The sequence below is a fragment of the Artibeus jamaicensis genome, unplaced genomic scaffold, assembly GCF_021234435.1.
Source record: "Artibeus jamaicensis isolate MK-2021 breed Jamaican fruit bat unplaced genomic scaffold, CSHL_Jam_final contig_1015, whole genome shotgun sequence".
Taxonomy (NCBI): domain Eukaryota; kingdom Metazoa; phylum Chordata; class Mammalia; order Chiroptera; family Phyllostomidae; genus Artibeus; species Artibeus jamaicensis.
Window position 1 is genome coordinate 15,106,627 of NW_026521194.1, and position 23,594 is coordinate 15,130,220.

The 23,594-nt window shown below is 35.6% G+C and overlaps 1 protein-coding gene across 3 annotated transcripts; it reads left to right on the forward strand.

The window, feature by feature from the left end:
* Positions 1 to 281: 281 nt before the first annotated feature.
* MYL1 (myosin light chain 1) lies at positions 282 to 23,124 on the forward strand. Of its 3 annotated transcripts, none has more exons than XM_037166018.2 (7): positions 282 to 527; positions 13,272 to 13,299; positions 17,124 to 17,267; positions 19,310 to 19,483; positions 19,949 to 20,026; positions 22,236 to 22,278; positions 22,819 to 23,124. In XM_037166018.2, the coding sequence occupies exons 1-6, from the start codon at positions 414 to 416 to the stop codon at positions 22,262 to 22,264; spliced, it is 567 nt and encodes a 188-aa protein (XP_037021913.1). In that variant the 5' UTR covers positions 282 to 413; the 3' UTR covers positions 22,265 to 22,278; positions 22,819 to 23,124. The 3 variants fall into 3 exon arrangements, with proteins under 3 accessions (XP_037021913.1, XP_037021915.1, XP_037021914.1); XM_037166020.2 differs by lacking the exons at positions 282 to 527; positions 13,272 to 13,299 and adding exons at positions 12,175 to 12,247; positions 12,982 to 13,006; XM_037166019.2 differs by lacking the exon at positions 282 to 527 and adding an exon at positions 12,176 to 12,247.
* The last annotated feature ends 470 nt before the right edge of the window (positions 23,125 to 23,594 follow it).

Consider the following 23,594-nt stretch of genomic DNA (forward strand, 5'->3'; position numbering starts at 1 on the left):
TAATTCAGCGAAGAAAAAGTATCAGTCAATGTACTTTACTGTCACCAAATGATCTGAAACTGACTTTATCAGACTTCTTTCTCTTTTATATATAGAGGTGGGAAAAAAAAAGCAAGAAGAGTTTAAAAAAATTGATGAAGCCCTGACCCTTTCGACTCCATTTATAGACTGAGCAAGAATGCCATCCCCCCTGAGTAGCAAGCTGTCCAATCCAGCCTCACGTGTCAAGATTCTATTAGGCACTAAGTGAAATATATATGCATGCCCTTATACCGTCTAATACTCTGGATCCACCTTCAAGACACTGGGCCGTGGATCAACCAAACCACCACTCCTCTTCCAAGAATCATTTTGACAGGTACTTTTGGAGGTGCTGCTTCTCTCTCTTTTTTTAACCCAACCTTTTAAACAAAATGGCACCAAAGAAAGACGTGAAGAAGCCTGCTGCGGCTCCGGCCCCAGCCCCTGCCCCCGCACCTGCACCCGCCCCACCCAAAGAAGAAAAAATTGACCTCTCTGCCATCAAGGTAATTAAATGGGTGGACTGTTTGGTCATTGAAACATCTTTCAACAGAAGGGGAACTGTGGAAATTTGCAAAGAAATATATTTTTCATTATGAAAAACAGCACTTCTAAGTAAACTGGTAGATTTGGGGAGAACAGAATCCTAATTAAAAGCCAAGTAAACTTTAACGTAGAATATGAGTAAAATCACTATGAGTGTGGTATTGCATGTGGAATGTGTATTTCCTCTATTTTATTTTATTGTTTTGTTTTCTAATTTCCTTTCCCACCCCACCCCCTGCCAAGTTGTTAAAGTGCAACTTATGGATAACATATATGTTTTACAAATATTTAAACAAATACTTGTGTTTATTTATTTATATAATCTCTGTGGAAACTGAATCCCTTACTTTAAAGTTATATCAAAAAGAAAGTGTTAATCCATGCACTGTTTTTGAAAAGTTTAAAAACAGCTGATGATCCAGTTGTCCTGGATGTACTTATTGGACAGCTGTTTTATTTCATCTGAAAAAGTGATTTTTGCAATTCAAGTTAATTTCCCCTTCAGCTTTGCTTAATAAAATTTGATACCACACTAAATGAGGTCTCGGTGCAGAAAATTATGCACTCAACTGTTTCAATGACTATAACTGTCATCTTGTTTATTTATATACAGGATTTAATTCAGAATGTGTGAGTTGCTTCTAAATGAAACTAACCCAAAAAATACTGTAAAACTTTTTGTTTATATGGCTTTTAGCTTATACCTTTGAGCTCTTGCTTACTGATCTTGAACTAAGGAGAATGTGATTAATTTCTGTGTCAACACTTTGCTGTGATCAAAGTACCGAAAGAGTATCTGCTTTCAGGAAAACGATGCAATGCATGTGCCTGTTACTTTTCAGTGATGTGACTCATCAAATGTGCACCTTCTCCTCATTCACTGGGCTTTGGTTGGTCCAAAGAGCAGTTTGAAAATCCTCATCTACAGAACCCTGCCATATATGGAAAATAAATGGGCAAAAGTGCCTATATGAGCACTCTTTTCCCTTCAAAAGTTCTATACACAATAAATGTGAATTTTGCCAACTTTACACTTTAATTGCAATGGCAATGCTAACCTATGGATAAATACTTCAGGGGCTATTTTAGTATAATTGTATATTTTTAAAGTATCCTTAACATAAATATTCAATTAGATCATCCTTAGATATATGCAATGGAATTAAATAAACACATTCATAGTTTTTACAGTATTCCAGTTAAACATGAAATTTTATGCTTTAAAGTAGGAGTAGATGACCACATTTTATCTTCAGTTTATAGATGACCAAAATCAAATTTTAATAGAATCTAACATTGGTTAGGAACTACTATTTTTGTTTGGTTGCTTAGGAACTATTATTCTTAATGAATATCTACTTAAGTAAAGAAATGCATGTTAGATCTTATAATAAATGTTTTTCCACCTTGAGGACTGCATGCACACAGTTCATTAAAAAAAAAACAATTTTTTTCTCTCTGGCAACCCTCGTTAATATATCTTTACAGATGCACATTGACTATATTGAACAACAAGTGTGATTTCGGGCACTCCAATAACTCTGGCTGTATTTCTTCTTTGAATATCCATTCTACACTAATGTTAAAGATAAAAATCAGTGTCAAAGCTTTTCCTCTTTACATTGATTGTGATCTATAAGACAATACCATCTCTTCGTATCTGAGACTAAAAATTTGGTAAAAGAAAAATTACTTTTTTCTTAAGAAGAAAATGAAATATCTCCTTAATGAACACAGGCATTAATGTTCTTCTTTGAGAAACTGTGCAAGAATAAGTAAATAAACATAAATTAAGTTTGGCAGGTAAAAAGACTCCGGGAACAGACAGAACATCACTTTTTAAAAATGTTTAAATTATTGCTTTTTTATTGTATTTTTGCCAGTACCATTTATTCCCCTTATATTCCCTCCCCAAAACAATCACCACACTATAATCCATATCTATGAGTTACTTTTTCTTTTTGCTCAGTCTCTTCATTCCCAAACTCCCCCCACCCCCTACAGCTGTTATCTTGTTATCTATGAGTCTGTCTCTACTTGGCCTGTTATTCTGTTTATTCATTAGATTCCACATGTAAGTGAAATCATATGCTACTTGTCCTTCTCTGTCTGGCTTATTTCACTCAGCATAATGCTTTCCAGTTCCATCCATACTGTTGCAAAGGGTAGGAGCTCCTTCTTTCTTTCTGCTGCACAGTATTTCATTGTGTAAATGTACCACAGTTTTTTGATCCCTCATTTATTGATGGGCACTTAGGTTGTTTCCAAAACTTGGCTATTGTAAATAATGCTGCTATGAACATTGGGGTGCATAGGTTCTTTTGAATTGGTGTTTTGGGATTCCTAGGATATAGTCCCAGCAGTGAAATTGCCAGGTCAAAAAGCAGTTTCATCTTTAATTTTCTGAGGAAATTCCATTCTGTTTTCCACAGTCACTGTATCAGTCTGCATTCCCACCAACAGTGCACTAGGGCTCCCTTTTCTCCACAACCTCGCCAGCACTTGTTGTTTGTTGATTTGTTTATGGTGGCCATTCTGACCATATGAAGAAGTATCATACTGGTGACTTGTTCATAGTCAGCAGAAAAGGGACAATTTTTTGAATCTTGCAAATTGATTTATCTTTTCCTCTACTGGTTGCATTAAAGCTGGTGTGATCCAGCACTACTAAACAAAGGAGGGAAATTCTTCTGGAGTCTCTGTGAAGATGGGTCTGTTCCATCTTCATTAGTTCACTGCAGAGCAAGAGATGTGATAGATCCCAATAAAGGACACAGTCAAAAATAAGTTAAGTGAATCTAGAAGACACGGGAAGATTTTGACCTTTATCTTTCATTCAGAGAGCCCATCCTTGACAGAAACAAAAAAACAACAGAATTAAAATGAATGTATTTTTCTAAGGAATTTTAGTATCTTCAATGATTTTCATTCATTAATATGAAATCACTGCATATTTATAGGCTTTATAACAAAGAATGAGATGCAACTTGAAGACATTATAAAATTTTAATTTAATCCTACTAGGTGACAGAGCTAATTAAAAGACACATTAAAACATTTGATGTTATGATGCTTTTAATTACTTAATGATGTTCCTAGCTATATTACCTCCTATAAGTTATAAACTTTCTTCAAGAGAAAATGAACTTTAAAGTTATTAATAAAGCTGTTATGTGTTCATTATCTTTCTGAGAAGTCAATAAAATAAAGCTTAATTGTATTTTAAACACTCTTTCATAAATCATATGATTTAAAAATCTACTTTTCCTTTAGACTTTGAGTAAAGGTAAAGTTTATGTGTAACTATCTTTGTGTAGTATTAGAGTCATGGTAATATTTAATTCCTCAATACTATTTCCAGCTAATATCTATGTTTCATCTTAAAATATGCCATGTTTAAGAGCCATATATTGAACTCATCCTGAACTCTGAGCAATCTTGTACATTATTAATTAATTTTTATCCATTTCTTAAATGTGCTTTTGAATTTGATTTGCTCCAGATCTGTTGGCTATTTGTTTAGAATAGTTCTTCAAAGTTCTGACATAAAATCTTGGATATCTGAGGGAATGCTTATATGATATCATATCCCCATGATTTTTCATGACTATCCTTTTTCAAAAGCACATTTTCTACTGATATTTGGACATTAGAGTTGCTGTCCTGTCTGACAGCCCGTTGCTTTCACAGAGCTGCTACTTCCAGCACCAACACAAAGACTCAAGGACACTGCCTGACAGTCTCAAGTGTGGGAATCAAAAACTACCATGAGTGGTCTGATTGTAGGTGCAGACACACAAAATTAACACCTGCTGCCCAAAATTGCAACCAGGTGAAATAACACAAGTAAATAAGAAATGAGATGACCACATGTCTAGGTCTTAAAAGCTCTTCGATATGTAAGTGTGTTTTTTGCATGATGCATGCCTTTGCTTGTATGTCAGGATGCTGCAAAGTGATGGGACTTTGAGTCATGTCTCTGATTGTGCTGCTTACATTTTAATTCTCATTGTATTCCCCACTCAATCAGGTCACCTCTGACTAGACTGCAAGCGATATTACAAAAAGTGGTAAAGGTACAGAATGCATTGACAGAACTCATCAAATAACAAAGCTCACAGCAATAATTGACTGTGTCCTTGGGAAGATTTAAGCTTTCGATTTAATGGGTAAGATGGACATATAGCATTCCCCATAAATACATCCATTTACTGATGGGTAGTCAGTGAACGCAAATGTATATATGCACTGTGACTCCTGACTTGTTCTGGTCAGGATATAGGATTGTTTGTGTTCATCTATAAATCCTTTTTCTCATATTTAACAAGGCTAATAGAAACCCAGTCCTACTTAGAACAACTGTTGGGAAAATCAAATAAGGTCATGGTCATGAAAAGTTTTGAAAATTATGAAGTTCTTTATAATACAACCATATTTATTATGAACTTACTCTGTGCCTATTATCTTATTTAATCTTCATAACATTACACCAAGGTTGTTTTAGTCTCATTTTGTAAGAAAAGCAACACAAGAGTCTAAAAGAGGTTCAGTGTTATGCCCATGATGAAATAACTGTTAATGATGAAGCTAGGATTAACCTAGAAAGCCAAATCCAGAGTTCACTATTTTAACCATATCGTAACCTACCTCCTCTGTATAAAGAGTAAGTTGCTCTTTCTAAGAATGTGTAAAGAAGGCATATTTTGCTCTCAAGCATGTGAGGAACAGTGGTTCTTCTCATACCTGCACAGCCGTGGATAACCACGAGAGGGAGTGACAGGCACACATCCAAGCAAGGTCATCAAGACACCTTGCCAGTTCACCGCTGTTGGGTTCTGCATGGCGTTCCCCGTCTTAGCACCTGGTGCTGACAGGCCGGGTGTCCTCTTTCACAGGTGGAAGGAGGGGTGTTAGGAAGTAAGAAAGACTCCTAGCCACTCTGCTCCAGCTTCCCATAAAAAGTTGTAAAGAGAACACGAATATTTTGAAAAATGCTGTCATGAGAGTGGATTGGTAGTCGCCAGAGATTGGGGTAGAAGTAGAAGGAAAGAGTAAAGGTGGAGAGAGGGAACAAACTTCTGGATACAAGAGAATAATTTCTGGGCACCCATGTATAGCACGGTGACTTAGTTAACAGCCTGTAAGAGAGTAAATCTTCAAAGTTCTCACTACAAAAAAAGATACCTATGGGGGGTGATGGGTGTGTTAATTAACCTTATTTCGTAACTATTTCACAATATCAAAATCACCACATACCAGCTCATCACATGTACACCTTAAACTTACTCAGTGTTATATGTCAGCAATTTTCAACCTTTTTATCCCAGGCACATGTAAACTAATTACTTAAATTCTTCAGCACACCAAAAATATATTTTTCGCTAATCTGACAAAAAAATTAGGTATAATTTTTATTCATTCACACCAGATGGCTGTTGTTGTGCTGCCTATTATCATTTTTTTAATTTGACAGTGTAATGGAAAAGAGGTCAGTGTTCCTGACTAAATAATCAGTTAGTTCATGTTTTAAAAATCAGCACACCGGTTGCAAATCACTGTTATATGTTAATTATACCCCAATAAAGCTGAAAAAAATTAAGCTATACAAAATTATTTTTAATGCTGTTAAATGTAGTGAAACTGATTGAACTTTTAAAATAATTATATTTTTAATTAAACATATATCTTTATGTTAATTAAACATAAACTTATATGTTTAATTAATTGACCTCCAAATTTTGCCCTCAGGCTAATATTTTGGGAATGTTATGGGATTTCTATTTACGAATAAACCACATAATTTAAACTGGAAACCCAACCACATAGTCACTGGGGTGGTTTGTAGAAATATAAGGCCACGTGTATAACAATACAATCTTAACCTTAACTGGTTTTAGGAAAAAATACTTACAGTTGATTTCTAATTAGAAAGAATGGGTGAAACAGGTATAAGTTATTTTTTTAAGTTTCATTACATAACTGTATAAGTTTATTTTCTTTTACTCGGGTCTTTCAATAATACCAATTAATTTTTAATACAACTATAATGCCAACCAATTGCAATGTCAATCCATTTGTAATGGGAATATACCCTCAGAAGCGAATCAAAAACTGAGACTATCTCTAGGTATCGGCACCAAGTCTCCATGTTCAAACACTAAAACTGCATAAGGAGAGACCAGGTAGAATGAAGTGGGAAACCATTAAAGGGTATTGGTAACACATTAATACCATATTTTGAATTATATGTGACTGGATAATATCTTCTTGAAGTAAGATGTAGTTTGGAAAGGAAATAGATGTGTTTGCCAATTAATGGTGAGCAGCACTTTGAATTTTAAAGATAATGAAAACTTCGCAAGGCAGGAAGACCACGCAGCGACAGCACCCGATTTAGCCCTGCGACGTTTCAGTGCTGCAAATGAACCCGCCCCCTGGCCAGTCGTCTTTAGGAGTCGGCCCATAATTACCCAGCATTCAGCGCCATCTGACTCAGGGAAATTGTGGAAAGGATTATATTTAGTCTGCTGATATTACACTTTCTTCTGCTTCTTTTCATGCTGAAATAATTTGGGTATAAAAATAGGATCTTCTATAGTCTGTTTCTACATCAAGTTTCTACAGTTTGCTTCTTGCCCCAATCAGAATTTGGAGGGCAAAATTATAATACACAGATAGTAATGGCTTCAGTTATACTAGTTAGAGTTTAAATTATATGGATGGTAAATCTTTGCTATGGTAGCCATAAGTTAATAATAGTGAATTGAACCCGGAGAAGAAACTTCAACCCAAAGATAAAATCACATCAAGATCAACTTTATATTCCTCTTTCCACTGTAGCAAGTGAGTTTCTTTAAACCTAGTAATTGCTCAACGGTATCTACTCTTTCCTGTTTACAAAACATCAAAGAGGGAAAACCTCACAATATTGTAGAACCATAAGCAACCCTAGAAACCATTAAGTATAATAGTCTGTATCTGAGGAATCTATGATGCAGACAGGTGAAGTAATTTAATCCAAAGACACATGACTTTTTACAAGAGGGCCAGAACGAATTCTGAGAGGTTCAATCCCTGTCCGGTTTTCTTTCCATCATATCTAAAGACCTGGAGTCTCTAGAGCGGTGATGACAATGTTCACATATCCCTGTTGTCACAAAAAGAACTGATTTTCCAGAAAAGTAGAAAAAAGCAGATACTTACCATTTCTTACAATACACACAACTTTTTCTAATGATCATATTTTTTAAAAGGAGAAAGGAACAAAAATACACTTGGATTTTTAACAAATTACATGCAAACAAATACACAAAGTAGAAACAGCACAATGCATAAGAAATTTTAGTTTTATTCATCAACTATTAACCATGGGAAAGCGGATGAGAAATCTGAAGTGTGGACTTTTAATTTTTATTAAAATTTACTTAGGCCTTTCAATTTCTGTAGGCCTGAGTTGGGTTGCTTTAATAATTTAGACTTTGATCTAATTTGTCTGAATTTAGTTCACTGGTCCACACATCTTCACAGAGAATTACTCATTTCTTCTTCTGTTCAGATCAACTATCCAATAGAGCCATTTATTCTCTCTTATATTCAACAACCTGGGCCAGTATTGTATTCTCATTGTTCTTAATTTCTTTCTATACCATATTACATGTATCAGCCTAAGTGTATCCTTTGTTAAGATAAAAAAAAAAGGAAAAAATTGTGATTTTTTTCCCAGTTACAGTGATTCCCAGTAACTCTGGGAGTCTGGACTGAAAATTAATAAATTAAGTTTTCCTTAGGGTTTGCATACATCCAGGTCTTTGTCTGTCTGCCAGGCATTAAACCAAAGGACCCACAGCACTGCTTTCTTGATTGATAACTGGCCCTTGTTAGATCAACTGCTTTACTCAGCCTTGCTAGTCATTAGCCCCGTTGTACTTTGCAGTAACAATGGAGTTGTTGGAAGAGTATATAGTCTGTGTTCCTTCCCAGGGCGTTGTTTCTCAGTATTCAGCAACACATGTCTCCCAAGTCACCTTCAATTATAGTTCTTCTTGTTTTACCAAATTTTGGCAGTTTTTTAATATTTATTTTTTTTAATTTATTGGGATGACATTGGTTAATACTACTAATTCCAGATCCTATTTGATTAAAAGCACTTTAATATTTTTCTATAAATAAATTCTTTCTATATACCAGAGACTTTATCTTGTCTTTAATCAGTTAACCAAACCTCATGATTACTATTAGAAAAATGCTTCCCAAAGTGAGAAAAGATCTATAGATATTGCAACAAAAAATCCTGTTTAGTACCAGTGCCTTGTGTAGCAGTACTACCTACCTACCTGCATCCAACACCAAACAGTACCGGACCCACACACATGTGGAATGGAGTTATTTTACTATCAGTCCAGTATAAGTGTGTAGGCAGAGGTGGAAGAAAACACCTTAAAGAAAACAAGTGGAGGGGCTGCAAATTAGAAGTCCTGAGAATAAACATTTACACAAAATCTAAGAAAAGGCCTTCAAAATCTAAAGGCACACACATCAATAATTCAAGACGAGCATGCCTACTATGTGTCTGGCAGTTCTAGGTGCACAAGATGTAGTAGAACGGGAGCTCTTTGAGGGGACTGATGAAATCTCTTCCCTCATGGAATAGAAATTTTAAGAGGAGGAGTTTATGTTTGAAGAAGGAACTTTCTCTCTCTCTCTCTCTCTCTCTCTCTCTCTCTCTCTCTCTATATATATATATATATATATATATATATATATTCTGATGCTTTTAACTTAACGAAAATCTGTTGGGCATCTATTATAGGCAGGTGTTTTATGATGATGGGGGATAAAAATCAAAGAATAAGTCAGGGGCAGCTCTCCAAGAAGGAGGGGGGGTAACCTGGGTTCACATCATGGACAAAGGTAAATGGCTTTTGTAATGACCTGTGCTGCCCAGAAGTTTATAATTGGGAAAGTTAAACATCATCTCTGAGTGGAAAGAAGGAGCTAGATAAGTATAGAGAAAAGGAGGTAGCTAGATAAATAGAGAGAAAAGGTTCTTTCATTTATTAGGACTTTGAAAAACAGTTAATGTCTAAGAAGCAGAGATGAGATTATTCCAGATAGGAAAGATTTAGATCTAATTTTTAAAACAAACCAAATGATGGTACAGCAAACTGAGTTCAAAATCAGCTGCCATTTTGTATGCGTGAAAGGCATGTTCAAGGGGCTGGTTACCTCACCATTATAAACCAGAAAAGTTTTTGTCATTTCTAAAAGTGTACCAGAGAATAAACAGCATTTCTCATTTATTCTATGAATACAGCACCCAGGTTATCTAACTGGTAAACTATAGTTTATTCTCTAGACTAGACTATACTGCAGCCTTCTCCATCATTGATAGTGACCTACTTAAATGTTAACTTTGACTCTCAATAGATACAAAAAAATCTAAACTCTCATTTTCTATGTGATAAAGGTATAGAGGAGAAAAAGAAAGTTAAATAGTTTGGCAACTGCCTACCATTTCTATGTTAATATTAAACTTTTACATAATATCCAAATTGTTAGAAATAGCTTATCCATAACATAAATATAACTTTTAAAATGACTTTCCAGTTTACTCAACAGATTTTGTACAAATTGACCATATTCTATATTATTCAAGGATACACTTCTCTACTTGAAAAAAAATGAAAATGAGCATTATGTAAGGCAACCTTGATGAGTTTATTTTATATTATTTATATTTATCTGCTAGTTCTCAATATGAATCATAGGCAATTCAAATTTAATGACATAATATATATAATCATAGAACTAAAAAGAACAAAAAAACATAGTCTGTTCTAAAGGTTTTAATTTTGCATCAAAGTCATGAGGCTCCAAATTACACAATTATCAAAGGTTATAAATTTTCACTTTTTCCCTCTCTTTCATTTCCCCCTAATGATTCAAAGCATTTAAATTTTTCTATTAACTTTCTCAAAATGTCATTTCTGTAGATATGTTTACCTGGGTACTAGTATTTTAAAAATTATTTTTTCAATCCTCATTTTGGAACTCAAGACCCTATGGGATTTCTTTCACTACTTGTAGTCTGAACAAAAAAGTAATACATATTTAAATGTTGATTTCTTTCTAAATGCTTGAGGGAAGGCTGCGAAGTATACATCTGTCTAGCAGGGGAGACTTCATCCTTTCTATGACCATTTCCTTAAAAAGTCACTAAAACAGTACTTAAGTTAGAATTTATTCCCAACATTCTTTATGTCCATGTGCTTTTAAGTACATAGAGAACTGAAAACATGTTGTGGGAAATCGTGTGGACACACAAAGACTGATCTTTTCCCAGTACCGTTTTGCCCAGTACCACTCTAGGAGGAGAATGCCCTCTATTTTCTTGAGAACGCATTACAAGCCAATCCCTGAGATACCTTCGAAATTCTCAAGTACAGCTTTGCATTCCAGAGCAACCTCTCCAGACTGTTTCTCAGTCTGGAGACTGAGCCATAAGATATTTGACGTGACAGAAATGGAATCAGCACCTCCTGCTAAGAACCCCCACAAAATTTTAAAATCTCAAATAGGAGAGAAAAAGAATGCAAAAGATGGTCTATTGACAGATAACAGAGTGGCAGTTACCAGAGGAAAAGTAGGAAGGAGGGAGGTTGAAGAGGGTAGAAGGGGACAAATATATGGTAACAGGAGACTAGACTCTGGGTGGTGACACCACAGTGTGATATACAGATGTCATATAGAATTGTACACTTGAACTCACGTAATGTTATTTTCCAATCTCACCTTAGCACATTTAATTAAAAAAAAAAAAAGAACCAGGAATGGAACTTACACCAAAACAGTAAAAGGTCTATCAGCTCTGCTGCCTCCAAGAACTTCAGAAAGTCAAAAATTCTGACTGGTCAGCCATCATAAAGAACACAGGAAGGGAGGGAAAATACCCACCCAAAGGTAGCTAAGGGAGAATGGTGAAAAAGGAAGATCAAAACCATTCCTGGCTTAGATAAGCTTTATACTTCTGAGAACACAGCTTAGGAGATTAAATTAATTGCAGATGTCAAGACCTGACCAGATTACCACCTGGGTGAACCCTAAAAAACACACAAACATGTGACGAGTTTCAGGTCCTCTGAACTTTGCCATGATGGCTTCAAAGGCTGTTCTTTCTGTAACCATTGCCATTGGAAACCCCAAATCAGGCCTATCCAGTGTTTCATTAGTACCCAAACTTGCCCACTCGAAGTTTGCAAAGCCCCAAATTCACAGTGAGAAAGGATCAGCCCAAGCCCCTAGAAAAATTCAAAGCTCCTCTGCCACTAAACAAACACGAAGCTCCTTGAAGGAAGACACTCCTAGAGACTCTCTCAGGGATCAAGACCATAAAAGTACTGATGGGCTTCAGACTCACTATGGCTGTCTACTCCTACTTTATGGTTTCCTAAAAATAGCCCTCAGGGTACAGATTCCTCTTTCTCTTTGCCCTAAGAAAGCTAAAGAACTCTCCAAGGGGAGGGGCCACTTCCCTCTGAAACCTGATGCTAGCTGTGAGGTCACAGCTTCCCCAGAAATAAAAGGCAACCACAGCAAAGGAGGCCCCCACTCAGGGATTGGAACAGCCCTCAGCTCTCTCTGCAGCCTCGCCACTGCTTTGCAGCTCAGCAGCTCCATCATGGTGGGTCCTATGAGAAAAGTATTTGTCATTTACAGGAGGAAATAGATAGTGGATAAAATGTTATTGAGGAAAAATATAGCTGGGGAAAGACTATATTCAATATGAGTCTTTAGAATCTACTTTGGGTTTTGGTTGATGTGGGCTGAGGACAGAAGAGGTTAATTTGAGCTATAATGCCAGTTGAAAAAAGACAACTTAATTCCCAAAAGTAGTACTTTATGCCTGATCAACTTTTGCTATATCACATATGGTTTATTATATGTAAATTTAGAATAAAAACCCTGCAACTCTAGAAAAAATTTACACCTTGAAAAACAATCCAATGATGCCAATTTCTAAAATAAAGTAATTCCAATGCATTATGTAAAAATGTGGTGGTTAAACAGAAGACTTATGGTGATCTTTTTAATGCAGTGCATCAGTACTTCTTAATACCATGTATATGTATTAGACATATCTTAAACACACTAGACAGTGTTTTACTGTTCCAGGAAGTATTTGACTTGGCATTTGTTAAGTCATTTATTTATTAATTAAGAGAGATGTTCCCTAACTATCTTCTGCAAAAGCTTATTTTTCCTAGATTCAAAAGTATCCTAAGGCAACGTTCTTAGTCTATGACACCTACGTGGCTTCCTAAAAATCTCAGAGCAGAGAGCACTCAATTCTTCTGTCAATGCATTTGAAAGAGTACTAGTTGTTTCTTCCTTTCTCCCTCTCTCTCGCCACTGCAGTCCTTCAGTGCTGATCAGATTGCTGGTAAGTACATTGAGCTTCTCTACTCCAGATGTAGGCAGAATACTGCCTAGTTTCGGAAATATCAACAGAAATATCACTTATCTTCAAGGCATGTTAACTATGTGGCTCAACCTGTTAGTGTCCAAGCTATGCCTGAACTCTGAAAAGTAGGCTTACTTTGGGAGCTTACTTTACAGAATACTCAGGGAATGAGCTTGGATACACTCTATAGTCAGGACATTTTGTTTGCTTAAAGTATTCTTTATGGTTAATTTCTTTCTAACAGATCGAGTTCTCTAAGGAACAGCAGGATGGTAAGTTTAAAAGAGATTGTTGTTCATATGTGCACACTCACAGAGATGGCATGTAGGAAAACCACGCCCTTGAGATTAGCTCTTCCTAATCACCCCCCACTGGTGTTGCCACCCTAAATATAAACACTCTCAACCACTCTAACTTTTCTCAACAACTAGATTCTCTTGCTTATCATCAGAAGATTGAGCAAACAATAAACACTACAAAGTAGGTCCTTACATTCACTGATGTCTAAATAAAACCAATTTGATACAGTAAGCAATACCATACATATACTCCCTAAAAGATGTAGATTTCAGAAGGCTAATTTTTTCCTCAAATCCTTAAAGACAGATTTGGCAGGTCTGAACTGTTCCACCTGGAAAATATAATTGGTTATGAAACTGCCAACGACCAAATCTACGTAATTTCAATGGGCACCTGTTGAGAGAAACAACAGGTGAAGTGGGTATAGAATAAAAGTAAATTCAAAGACAAAGAGGGAGGAGTATTTATCATAAAACTGTGGGGGGAAAGAGAGAAGATGCCTCCTGACCCACCGTTAGCGATGCAGAGCAGCCTCCCCTGGAGGCCCTGGCACTTGCTCAAGGACACAAAGGACTGATGATAGGACCACAGTCTGGTATCAGTTTAAATAGAAATTTTGTTCATAAAATAACTCTTAACACTCAAGAGAATCTGAATATTTTCCCCGAGATCTTCATTTTTTTTGTCCTTTCAGGCTTGGGATCCAGGAATCCCAGGCCCCACAAAATCTTACTTTCTCACTAGAGTGCCAAGACATGTTTTATGGAGTAAGAATATCACATATCAAATGAAGTGAGATAGAAATATGTGTATAGAAGAGAAGGGGAGAAAAATTAGTTTTATAATATATATAAATTAGAGTCTTGGTCATAACAATATGTATATATTATACATGTTATGGTATATACATATAATAATAAATATAGGTGGTTAACAAGGATATTTTTAAATATGTATCTAGCTAAAGAATTCCACATTTTTCAATGGTTTAGTGTCTGGACTATCTCACATTCAAACACCAATTAAGAAAAACAAAGATATTTGCTGTAGTACAGACTCATGAGTACCCAGACCATGGTCGATGGCCTCAAGGAGACAGATTACATGACTTGATGACTCAGAACTCAGTATCATATAAGATTATACTACAAAGCACTGTTTTTTCTTATTGAAACATGTTGGTAACTCTACTGTAATTTGTTTAATTTTTACTGCATTTTTAACTAGTGATGCTGCTACCATTTTCAGCTACACCCTAGTCCTTTGAAATATCTAATTTACAGTGTCATTTTGACAGCCAAACTATGGTAGAGCCAAGTAATAGAAGAATAAAAACCCTTACAGGGGCAGAAGGAAAGTGTTAAACTATTACTATTAAATCCATTACTCCATATATGAAATAGATTTTAGATATAGAATTTCAGTAAACATTGGTGTGGTGGACTGGTTTTCTTTTGTGCCAGGAAAACAAATGTTTTGCCATAGCATTCTAAATGAAATGGAAATCCAACATGTTCAGAAAGGAATGAAGACTTCCTTTGTTTACTGGGTTTCATTATGTTTCATGATTCGTTTTGCTCAGGTCTTCTCTGTTTGGAAGAAAGAAGAAACAACTAGGGAACCAGAGCATTCTAAAGGTCTAAGTCCTCCTGTGCTCTCTGGTACAGTTGCCACTAGCCACATGCAGCTGTTTAAATGTAAAATTTAATGAGTTAAAAGCAAATCCACTTAAATATCCATTTTCACATTTGCACTGGTTACCTTTTAGTGCTCAAGGTCTGCAGGTGGCTGGTACCTGCATTCTGGCGCAGCCCAGATACAAAACATTTCAATCACCACAAAAGGTTCTAGAACAGTGTTGTCCTAGACTGGGGGCTGGCATTTTTTTCCTTAAAAGGCCAAACAGTAAATGTTAGGCCTCATTGGCAAATACGGTCTCTGTAAAAAGAACTCACCTCTGTGGCTGAAGTATGAAAACAGCCATTCAATACATACATGAATGGCTGTGTTCCCATCTAACATTATTTACAGAAACCTGTGGCCAGCCCCTAGGGCAGGAGCTTGCTAACCTGTGTTCTAGACTCTTCAAGATAAAAACTTATGCCTTAAAATTCTGCAGTTGGAAGAGCTATATCTTTCTGGCCTTAGCCTTTAAATTAACAGAAGTCTTAATGTCAGAGAGATTCTATTACAGCCCATAAAATCCTATTTCTATATCAAGCATCTGACCAGGGTAATAGTGAGCCCTCTGAGCAATTTGTGCACGAAAGCCTGCAGCCAGTAACAAGAATAGTTCAGTTTCACATGTCCCTCAGAAAGATGAAAAGTAATATTTGACTAATGATCCTCCAGCACCTGTGGCATGTTTTCTAATTAAGAAAATGATTTTTTATAATCAAACTGCATAGAATATGAGGGGCAAATTTTAGCAAAGAATGGTACATGATCACTATAATTGGCAGTGAGTATGGCTGGTGCAATCTCAGCGTAGGAGATGGAGGGCCAGTAAAGTAGGGTGTTTTGCTAAGTAATCTATCTACAAGGCACCTTTTGATCTGAGACTATGAAAAGTTTTCTGCTCTTTCATTCACAAATTATTTTTTGAGTGTTGTGAGTATTAACTCCAACAAGTTGCCATCAAGTGCCCTAGGAAATTTTATTTAGTTAAGTTTAGAAGGTTCCGTGTCTTTACTAGCCCCTAATCCATAGTAGTACCCCTTTTCTGTCTTTCTGGTTACATGTCTTAATTCTTTGTTCATGTAATTCTGAAAGCCAAAACCATTCTATCAAAGGAGAATGACAAAACTTAGGAAAAGTAAGGAATAGAGTAATTGGGATAAAAAAAAGATGACATAAGAATAGATACTTATATGCAAACACATGTGAATACAAGTAAAATGGAAAACTGAATGAAATAGGTGGCATCTATCTATGTGAATATCCTGGTTTCCACATTGTACAATAATTTTGCAAAATGCTACTAGTGGGAGAAAGAAGACAGACTATTTATAAGACATCTCTTCATACTTTTTCTAAAAATTGCATGTGAATCTACAATTATCTCCATAAAATGTGCACTTAAATCTAAAGCTAACATAGCAACATGTTGTGATATGTATTATCTAAAAAATAAAGTTTTAAAAGATTACCATAGCAACAGATCCAAACAAATATTCCTACTTCTGAATCAATTCCTATTAGAGTCATGCATTGAAGTGGTTAAAAGACCACTTACAGAACTTAGAGACTTGTCTCATCTTTCTGACTTTCTTTCCTGAAAAATGAAGTTACTCCTGAAGAAAACTAGTTAAGGGAAGTACTTAGGAAATTTGTACCTCAAGAGGAGGTTTATTTCTACACAAGAGGTTTGGGTTAACCACATAAACGCAACCCCATCTGAAATTTTTTTCTCGAAATTTCATTAACTTTATTAATTACCTGAGAGATTATATGGGAAACTCTTAAGATCTCAGAATTTCTTGACCCAGCTCTGCTTCCCAAACAGCCGAAGGAAGTATGAGAAAATATGACTAGGAGCTCCAATTTCCATATCTGATTAACAATCACATGCTACTGCAAATTGGAAATGCTGCTTTAAAATAGCCCCCAAATGAAGTGTCCAAAGGGTCTGTCGATGATTGAACTATACAAAGGAAGAATCCAACAATCTAATGTAAGTGGTTGGCAAAAGTGGTGAAATAATAGAGTTCGAACCAGATCTTTGATGAAAGTAGGGTTAGTTTATAGGTCTGAGGCAGAAAAAAAAAAGCACCCTAATGCTTCTTGCTTCTTGCAGACTTCAAGGAGGCATTTCTACTGTTTGACAGAACAGGTGAATGCAAGATCACCTTAAGCCAGGTTGGTGATGTCCTTCGGGCTCTGGGCACAAATCCCACCAATGCAGAGGTCAAGAAGGTTCTGGGAAACCCCTCCAATGAAGGTAACCACATGTTTTTCCAATAAGTTGGAAAATACATTGTGTGTGTGTGTGTGTGTGTGTGTGTGTGTGTGTGTGTGTGTGTGTGTGTGTGTGTAAGATAAAGGGTGATTTATTGAGAAATAAGTTCCACTGAATAGGATTTCATTTGTTTTTTATGGTAAGTGTGCCACCGGCTAGAGTCTCAGTTTTTTTCCTCATAGAGTGAGTTAACCTTCCTTTGAGAATTTGCAAGCATGATAAAATTTCATGCTAATGAAAGGAAATACTATCTAATGCTAACATCATTATCATCATCTTATCTAATGCACATGATTTAAAGGTTAATGAAATGAAATAATATCCAAATCTACACATTTTTTCCAAACCTTCAAAAGCAAAATTATATTTTGACGAAAATGCTTTGAGTAAATTACAATGGCACATCTCTGAAGAAGAGCTACACTGATAAAAAACTGAGAAATGAAACTGACACTTTCAGAAGACAGAAAATGCCTGCTGACTTTGCCCGCTGGTCTGTCTGTTGACACTCTGCTTCTGTGACTATCTTAAAGGAAACTCATCTATCTTAACTGAGAAAGACAGGATGTCATCTTAATAAGAGTACTTTCTATTTCCAAAGAATTACAGGAAGATTAAAAAATCTAAGCCAAACCTGCATTCGGTCACCCAAGTTATATCATGGGACCAAAACCGGCAACATACATGGGGGTAAAATTGCAGGAGTTATGTGCTCAATACAGAAATCCAGTCTTTAGACTGGAACAAAAATTTTTTAAATCCCAAAGGTTCATGACAAAGTATAATAGTCTACTGGAAAATATCACCCTAAACATGCAAAACAAACAATAAAAAGAACTGAAGTTTTATTAAGTAGATGCGTAGGCTGTTTATCTTTGCCATAAGGAAAAAAGGGAGAGCAAATAATCTCTATTTTCCTTAATAATTAAAATGACTATTTTCCTTTGTTGCAAAAGAAAACTTATTTCAAAAAAAAAGGAAAAACCTAACTCTAAATCAGTCTGCTAGACTGTTCCTCACTCTTCATTAATTTTTCTTTAAAGAAAAATTTCCAGGTAAATCATACAAAAAGTAGCTGAGAGCATGAGATAAAGTGAAAGAGCAATAGGCCAAGTCTTCTGTTTTAAGTGCCATTTCTAACTGATCATATATATATCCATCTTTAAAGGAATTATTGGGTATTTGTGCACTTATTCAGCATGCCAACTCAACCTTTTTACTATTACCCAACATACTAATCTCTATTCAATAAGGAAAGACTAATAAAAGGAAATTTTGATTTTAGGGGTATATAACTTTATCCATTCATATACACCTGGATACTGTTTTATAGTTTTACTGTGAATATGATTTACCATGTCAAGATACTAAAGAGAGTCCTATCATCTGCAGGCCTCTAAACTGCAAGTAAGTCAGCAGATCACAAAGCATTTGATAAACACTCTTTCCTTATAAGCATCTTTTTAAAAATACTTAAATTTTTTTAAAAAAATTGAAGGCCCTACAAAATCTCAGGGCGAAGATGGAATATATGTTAAAATTCAGTTAAGTTTTACTATGTTCATATGCTAATGGTTTGTTATATAATTTTAGATTGTTTTCCCAGTTTTTATAGAAAATAGTAATTTGACAATGCTAATAAAATAGCAACTAACATTAAGTACCCAGTCGTCCCAGGCATTATAATAAACTTGTCTTGTGTCATCTCATATTATTCTCACCCTAATACCACAAAATATTTCTGCTTTAGAGATAAAGAAGTATAGGCACAAATCAGTCAACAAACTTTCCCATAATCACTTAGTTGCAAATGGTAGATGGGGAATAAAAGTTCAAGCAAGCACCAGGACTCCTGTGCTCATGTTATTATCTAGTACCAAATTTCTGTCTTCAACAATTTACCCATTGAAATTCAAGCTGCATGAAGATTTTTCAGGTCACCTAAGAATGAACTTTCCAGTTTAATCTGAGACTCAGAAATGGCATTTTATGGCAATAAAATGGCAAATTGCGATTTCTTCCAGAGATGAATGCCAAGAAAATTGAGTTTGAACAGTTTCTTCCCATGATGCAAGCTATTTCCAACAACAAGGACCAGGGCACTTATGAAGACTTTGTTGAGGGTCTGCGTGTCTTTGACAAGGAAGGCAATGGCACAGTCATGGGTGCTGAGCTCCGTCATGTTCTAGCCACACTAGGTAAGAAAAACTGATTTCAGTGGCATTGATAGGATAGACTGAATAAGAAGGAGTATGACTTAGGGAAATTGTGTTATAACTAAGATAGGAAAGGGAAAAGACTACAAAGGAGAAGTGACAAGGAATAGCCAAGCATCAATGACCATTTCAATTGGCTTCAGTGTCAATGAGTTTGTTTGTGGGAAATGATAACTTAAATTACTGGTAATAAATAAGTAAAGCATTGTGGTTCTCATAGGATACAGTTTGGATATTCAGGATATTAAATACACAATGTATCATTCATTCATTCATTCAAAAGCATTTATGGACAACCTTCTAAGTGCCTGCGGAATAAGAAGGAGTAGATTTTTATCCTCCAAGAGAATAGTCACAGTCTCCAAGAGCCCCAAACTGGTCGCTTATGGTAGAATGTTGAAACTGTTCATTGCCCTTCTTTCTGAACAAAGAGTTTTGCTTCATCAGGTGAAAAGATGAGAGAGGAAGAAGTGGAAACACTATTGGCAGGTCAAGAAGACTCCAATGGCTGCATCAACTATGAAGGTACAGTCTCATGCTCTGGTAGTTACAGCAAGCTTTAAATGACTGGATGTGATGATGGACTCCTTCTGAACTTGAAATAATTTCTTTTTCTTTGTCTCCCTTATTCAACATGCACATGCTAATTGTTATCAATCAATCATACAAGAACTCTAACTCTAAAAAGGTGTCTTGTAAAGACTTGACTATATATAAGATTTGTGGGTTTTAACACCCTTATATATTGTTATACAGCTTAAATATGTCTTTACATGTACTTTTTATTATTAGACCTTCATAATATCTCTGTAATGTAGACAGGGTTGTGTTAGAATAAAATGTATTAGAATATTAAAATTGCAGAGATCTCAAAATACTTTACATCAAGCAATTATGAAAATAAGGAAGGTGAGGGCACATTATTAATGACAGGGATAGTGCTAAAATTTAGTTCTCCTTGTCTCATGTTCTAGCTTAGGTAAAAGTCATCTCTAGTGACCAATTGTCTATTTCCTAGTACCAATTCACAGCAGCTCCAGCCAGAGGATCTGAAGAGAAACACACTACACAAAATAAAGAGGCAAAATAAAGTTGCATGGTATAATCTATAAATTAATACTTTTCCAATAAAATTGAGAAACATCCTAATATCCTAAGAGACTGATCTAGCCATATTTTGATATAGCAATGTTGGTAGATTTAGTGTAAAAGTAGACTGATGAAACCTAAAAACTGGGGGAAAAGTAAGAAAAGCAAAGCAGGGAGGAGAGGGGGAAAAAGGAGAGGAGAGAGAACAAGAGGAGAGGAGAAAATGTAAGTATTCAGCCAAGCATACCTTCACTGACAACATGCAATTTTTCCCCATAAACAAGGTTTTACACTTGGTTATTACCATAAGTACATGACATAAAGAAGAATCATTCGATAAACACTGTTTGCACAAGTGGATAGTATGGTAATCTAGAAAATTAAATCAGACCTGAACTTCATACAATAATAAATCCCAAATGGGTCAAAAATTTTAAATGTAAAAACAAAAAGCATAAAATCCATCAAAAATTGATTTATAAGTTTTGGTGTGGAAAGGCCTTTCTAACACTTATATAAAACCCAAAGGCATTTCAATTTTTTATAAATTCAACCACATAATGTTTTAAAATCTTTATGGCTAAAGTTATATAGCAACAGAGTCAGAAGACAAATAGCAGACCAAAAACCACTTAATTTTTGAGTTAATATTAGAAAGAGCTAATTTCCTTAATAAAAACAATTATGAATTAATGAAAATACTACAAGCCATTCAAAAAGTTAATAAATACATGAACTAACAATTCATACAAAGGAAATAAAAAATATATGAATACCACATAATAAGCTAGACTTTATTATTAATAAAAAATGCAGATTAATACCACATTGAGATAACATTTTCAACTAAGCTGATTGCCAAAGATTAAAAGTTTGACCCCCCCTTTGGTCTGAGGAGAGTGTGTGGAAAAGCTGATCTCATGCATTCCTTTTGGGAACACAAATCATTTAAATCTGTACATGGTGATGTGGTACTATTAATTTGAACAAATCTACTTCAAGTCTTTAGATATACTGGCACTTGAATAAAACAAGTGATACATAGTTATTTACCAGTTGCGTTGTTTGTGATGGCCAAACATTTGAACAACTTAATGTCCATCAATGTACAATGTCTCAAATAGATTCTGGTACATCCACAGAATGAAATACCTTATAGCCCTAAAAAATGACACTCCGATTTATGACTATGGTAATATCTCCAATACATGTTACAAAGTGAGAAAAACTAGTGTAAGAGGATACCACAATTTGTATAAAAAACTTTAGAAACATATAATTGTATTATCTTATACAGACATAATAGCTCTAGCAACTTAGCTATAAAGAGAGAAACAAGATAGCTGGAGACAATGACAAAAAACATTTTTTTGTTATAAGCTCCTACTTTAAAGAAGAAGAAAAATTTAACCATATGAATGTACCATCCCCCCCACACACACACCCACAGTCAACCACTTAGAAATTAAATTCACAAAATCAGGAGAAAAGCCATAAATCCAGTAATACATATAGTGAGCTATCCAGAGCATAAAAATAAATTCCAGTGTTATAGCTCAGAATAATTAAGATTGCAATAATTCGCAAACTGTCTCTTATTTAGTCTGGCCGTTTTCTAACTAAACTGTCTGTGCTGTGCCCACAGCCTTCGTCAAGCACATCATGTCTATCTGAACGGAGCCCTCAAGGTGTGTATGTTTTCCCTTTTCTGTTAACCTGCTCGGTATTTTTTAAAATTTAACAGCTTCTCTTTATATTCTGCAGATGTAATTAGTATTAGCTCTTAAAACTATTTATACTAACCAGGAAACTCTCACTCCTTGACATGAGTTGTTTATAAATTGAGCATTTTATGTAAATGTATAATTAAAAAAACTTCTGAGGGTTTTCCTTCCACCTGTAAACCCTGTCTTTGACTGTGCTATAGGTATACAGTGGAGATTCAACGAGGCGGATCCTAGTTGATGAATTCAGTTGGAACATAGCACTGATAAAAGCATGGGCCTAAGTCTTCTCAGTAACACAGAGTTTTTGACAATTACTGCTCTGGAAAACCAGGTTGTCGCAGCCAAAGTGAAACGCTGCAACCAGGCTCTCACAGTGAGGAGATGGATGACCTTGGAAGTTCATTCGTGCTTCTTCTTTTGCACTTCACATGATTTCCTTCCCAGTTTTCTTTCTGAAAATATGCAATCAAAATCTAACTCTCTGTCCCTTTTCCTTTGCAGATCAAGCATTGTTTAGGAAGACTGGCCAGAAACTCACCTTATAACACCCGTGTCCAGATCCGTTTGCCATCACTCAGAAAAACCGAATGAGGTGGACAGCTCTGGACTGAGGGACTCCCTGAATTTTTTTATACCTTACGTTTCTCTCTAAGTCCTGCTCCCACTACACAAAACAAGTGTCTCCTCTTCTAGATGAGGATAAGATGCCGACGACCCCAAACCCAAGCACCACTCTTTACTGTCTACTATGGGTCGGAGAACATCCATAAATCAATAAATCAATAAATCATTTTGGTCAGTCTGTAACATTCAAGTGGCACTGTGTTTTTATCCTCTTGATCAGAGAACAAAAATTTGGTAGATGTTGTTCAAGTACAGTTTTCTGCCTTTTCCCCCAACCCCAGTCCAAAACCCTAGCCCTCCCCTCCTCCCTCCTGTCTCCACTCCCCTCTGGTTATTGTCCATTTATGCTAGTTTCTGCAAACCCTTCCCCTTTTCCCCCAAAATTCCCTCCCTTACCCGCTCTGGTCACTACCAGCCTGAAGAGAACATAGTTTTTAAAATCTCAATTATTTTGTTAATGTATAAAATACTGATGAATTAGAGGAATGAATCATTATGGTCCATATAGCAATAACAAAATGAATAATAATGGTAATCATATATTATTGAAAAAGTGAAGTGGAGAACTAAAAAAGTTCAAAGAATCAGAGATGTTTTACTATAAACTATCCAAGCGACTTAGGATGAAAGCAGTTTTTTTCAATTTTGTGTCA

Coding starts and splice junctions, on each gene's coding strand:
- MYL1 (XM_037166018.2), top strand. CDS start 414: ATGGCACCAAAGAAAGACGTGAAGAAGCCTGCTGCGGCTCCGGCCCCA. Junction 19,484..19,948: donor TCATGTTCTAGCCACACTAG/GTAAGAAAAACT, acceptor TTGCTTCATCAG/GTGAAAAGATGAGAGAGGAA. Junction 20,027..22,235: donor TGGCTGCATCAACTATGAAG/GTACAGTCTCAT, acceptor CTGTGCCCACAG/CCTTCGTCAAGCACATCATG.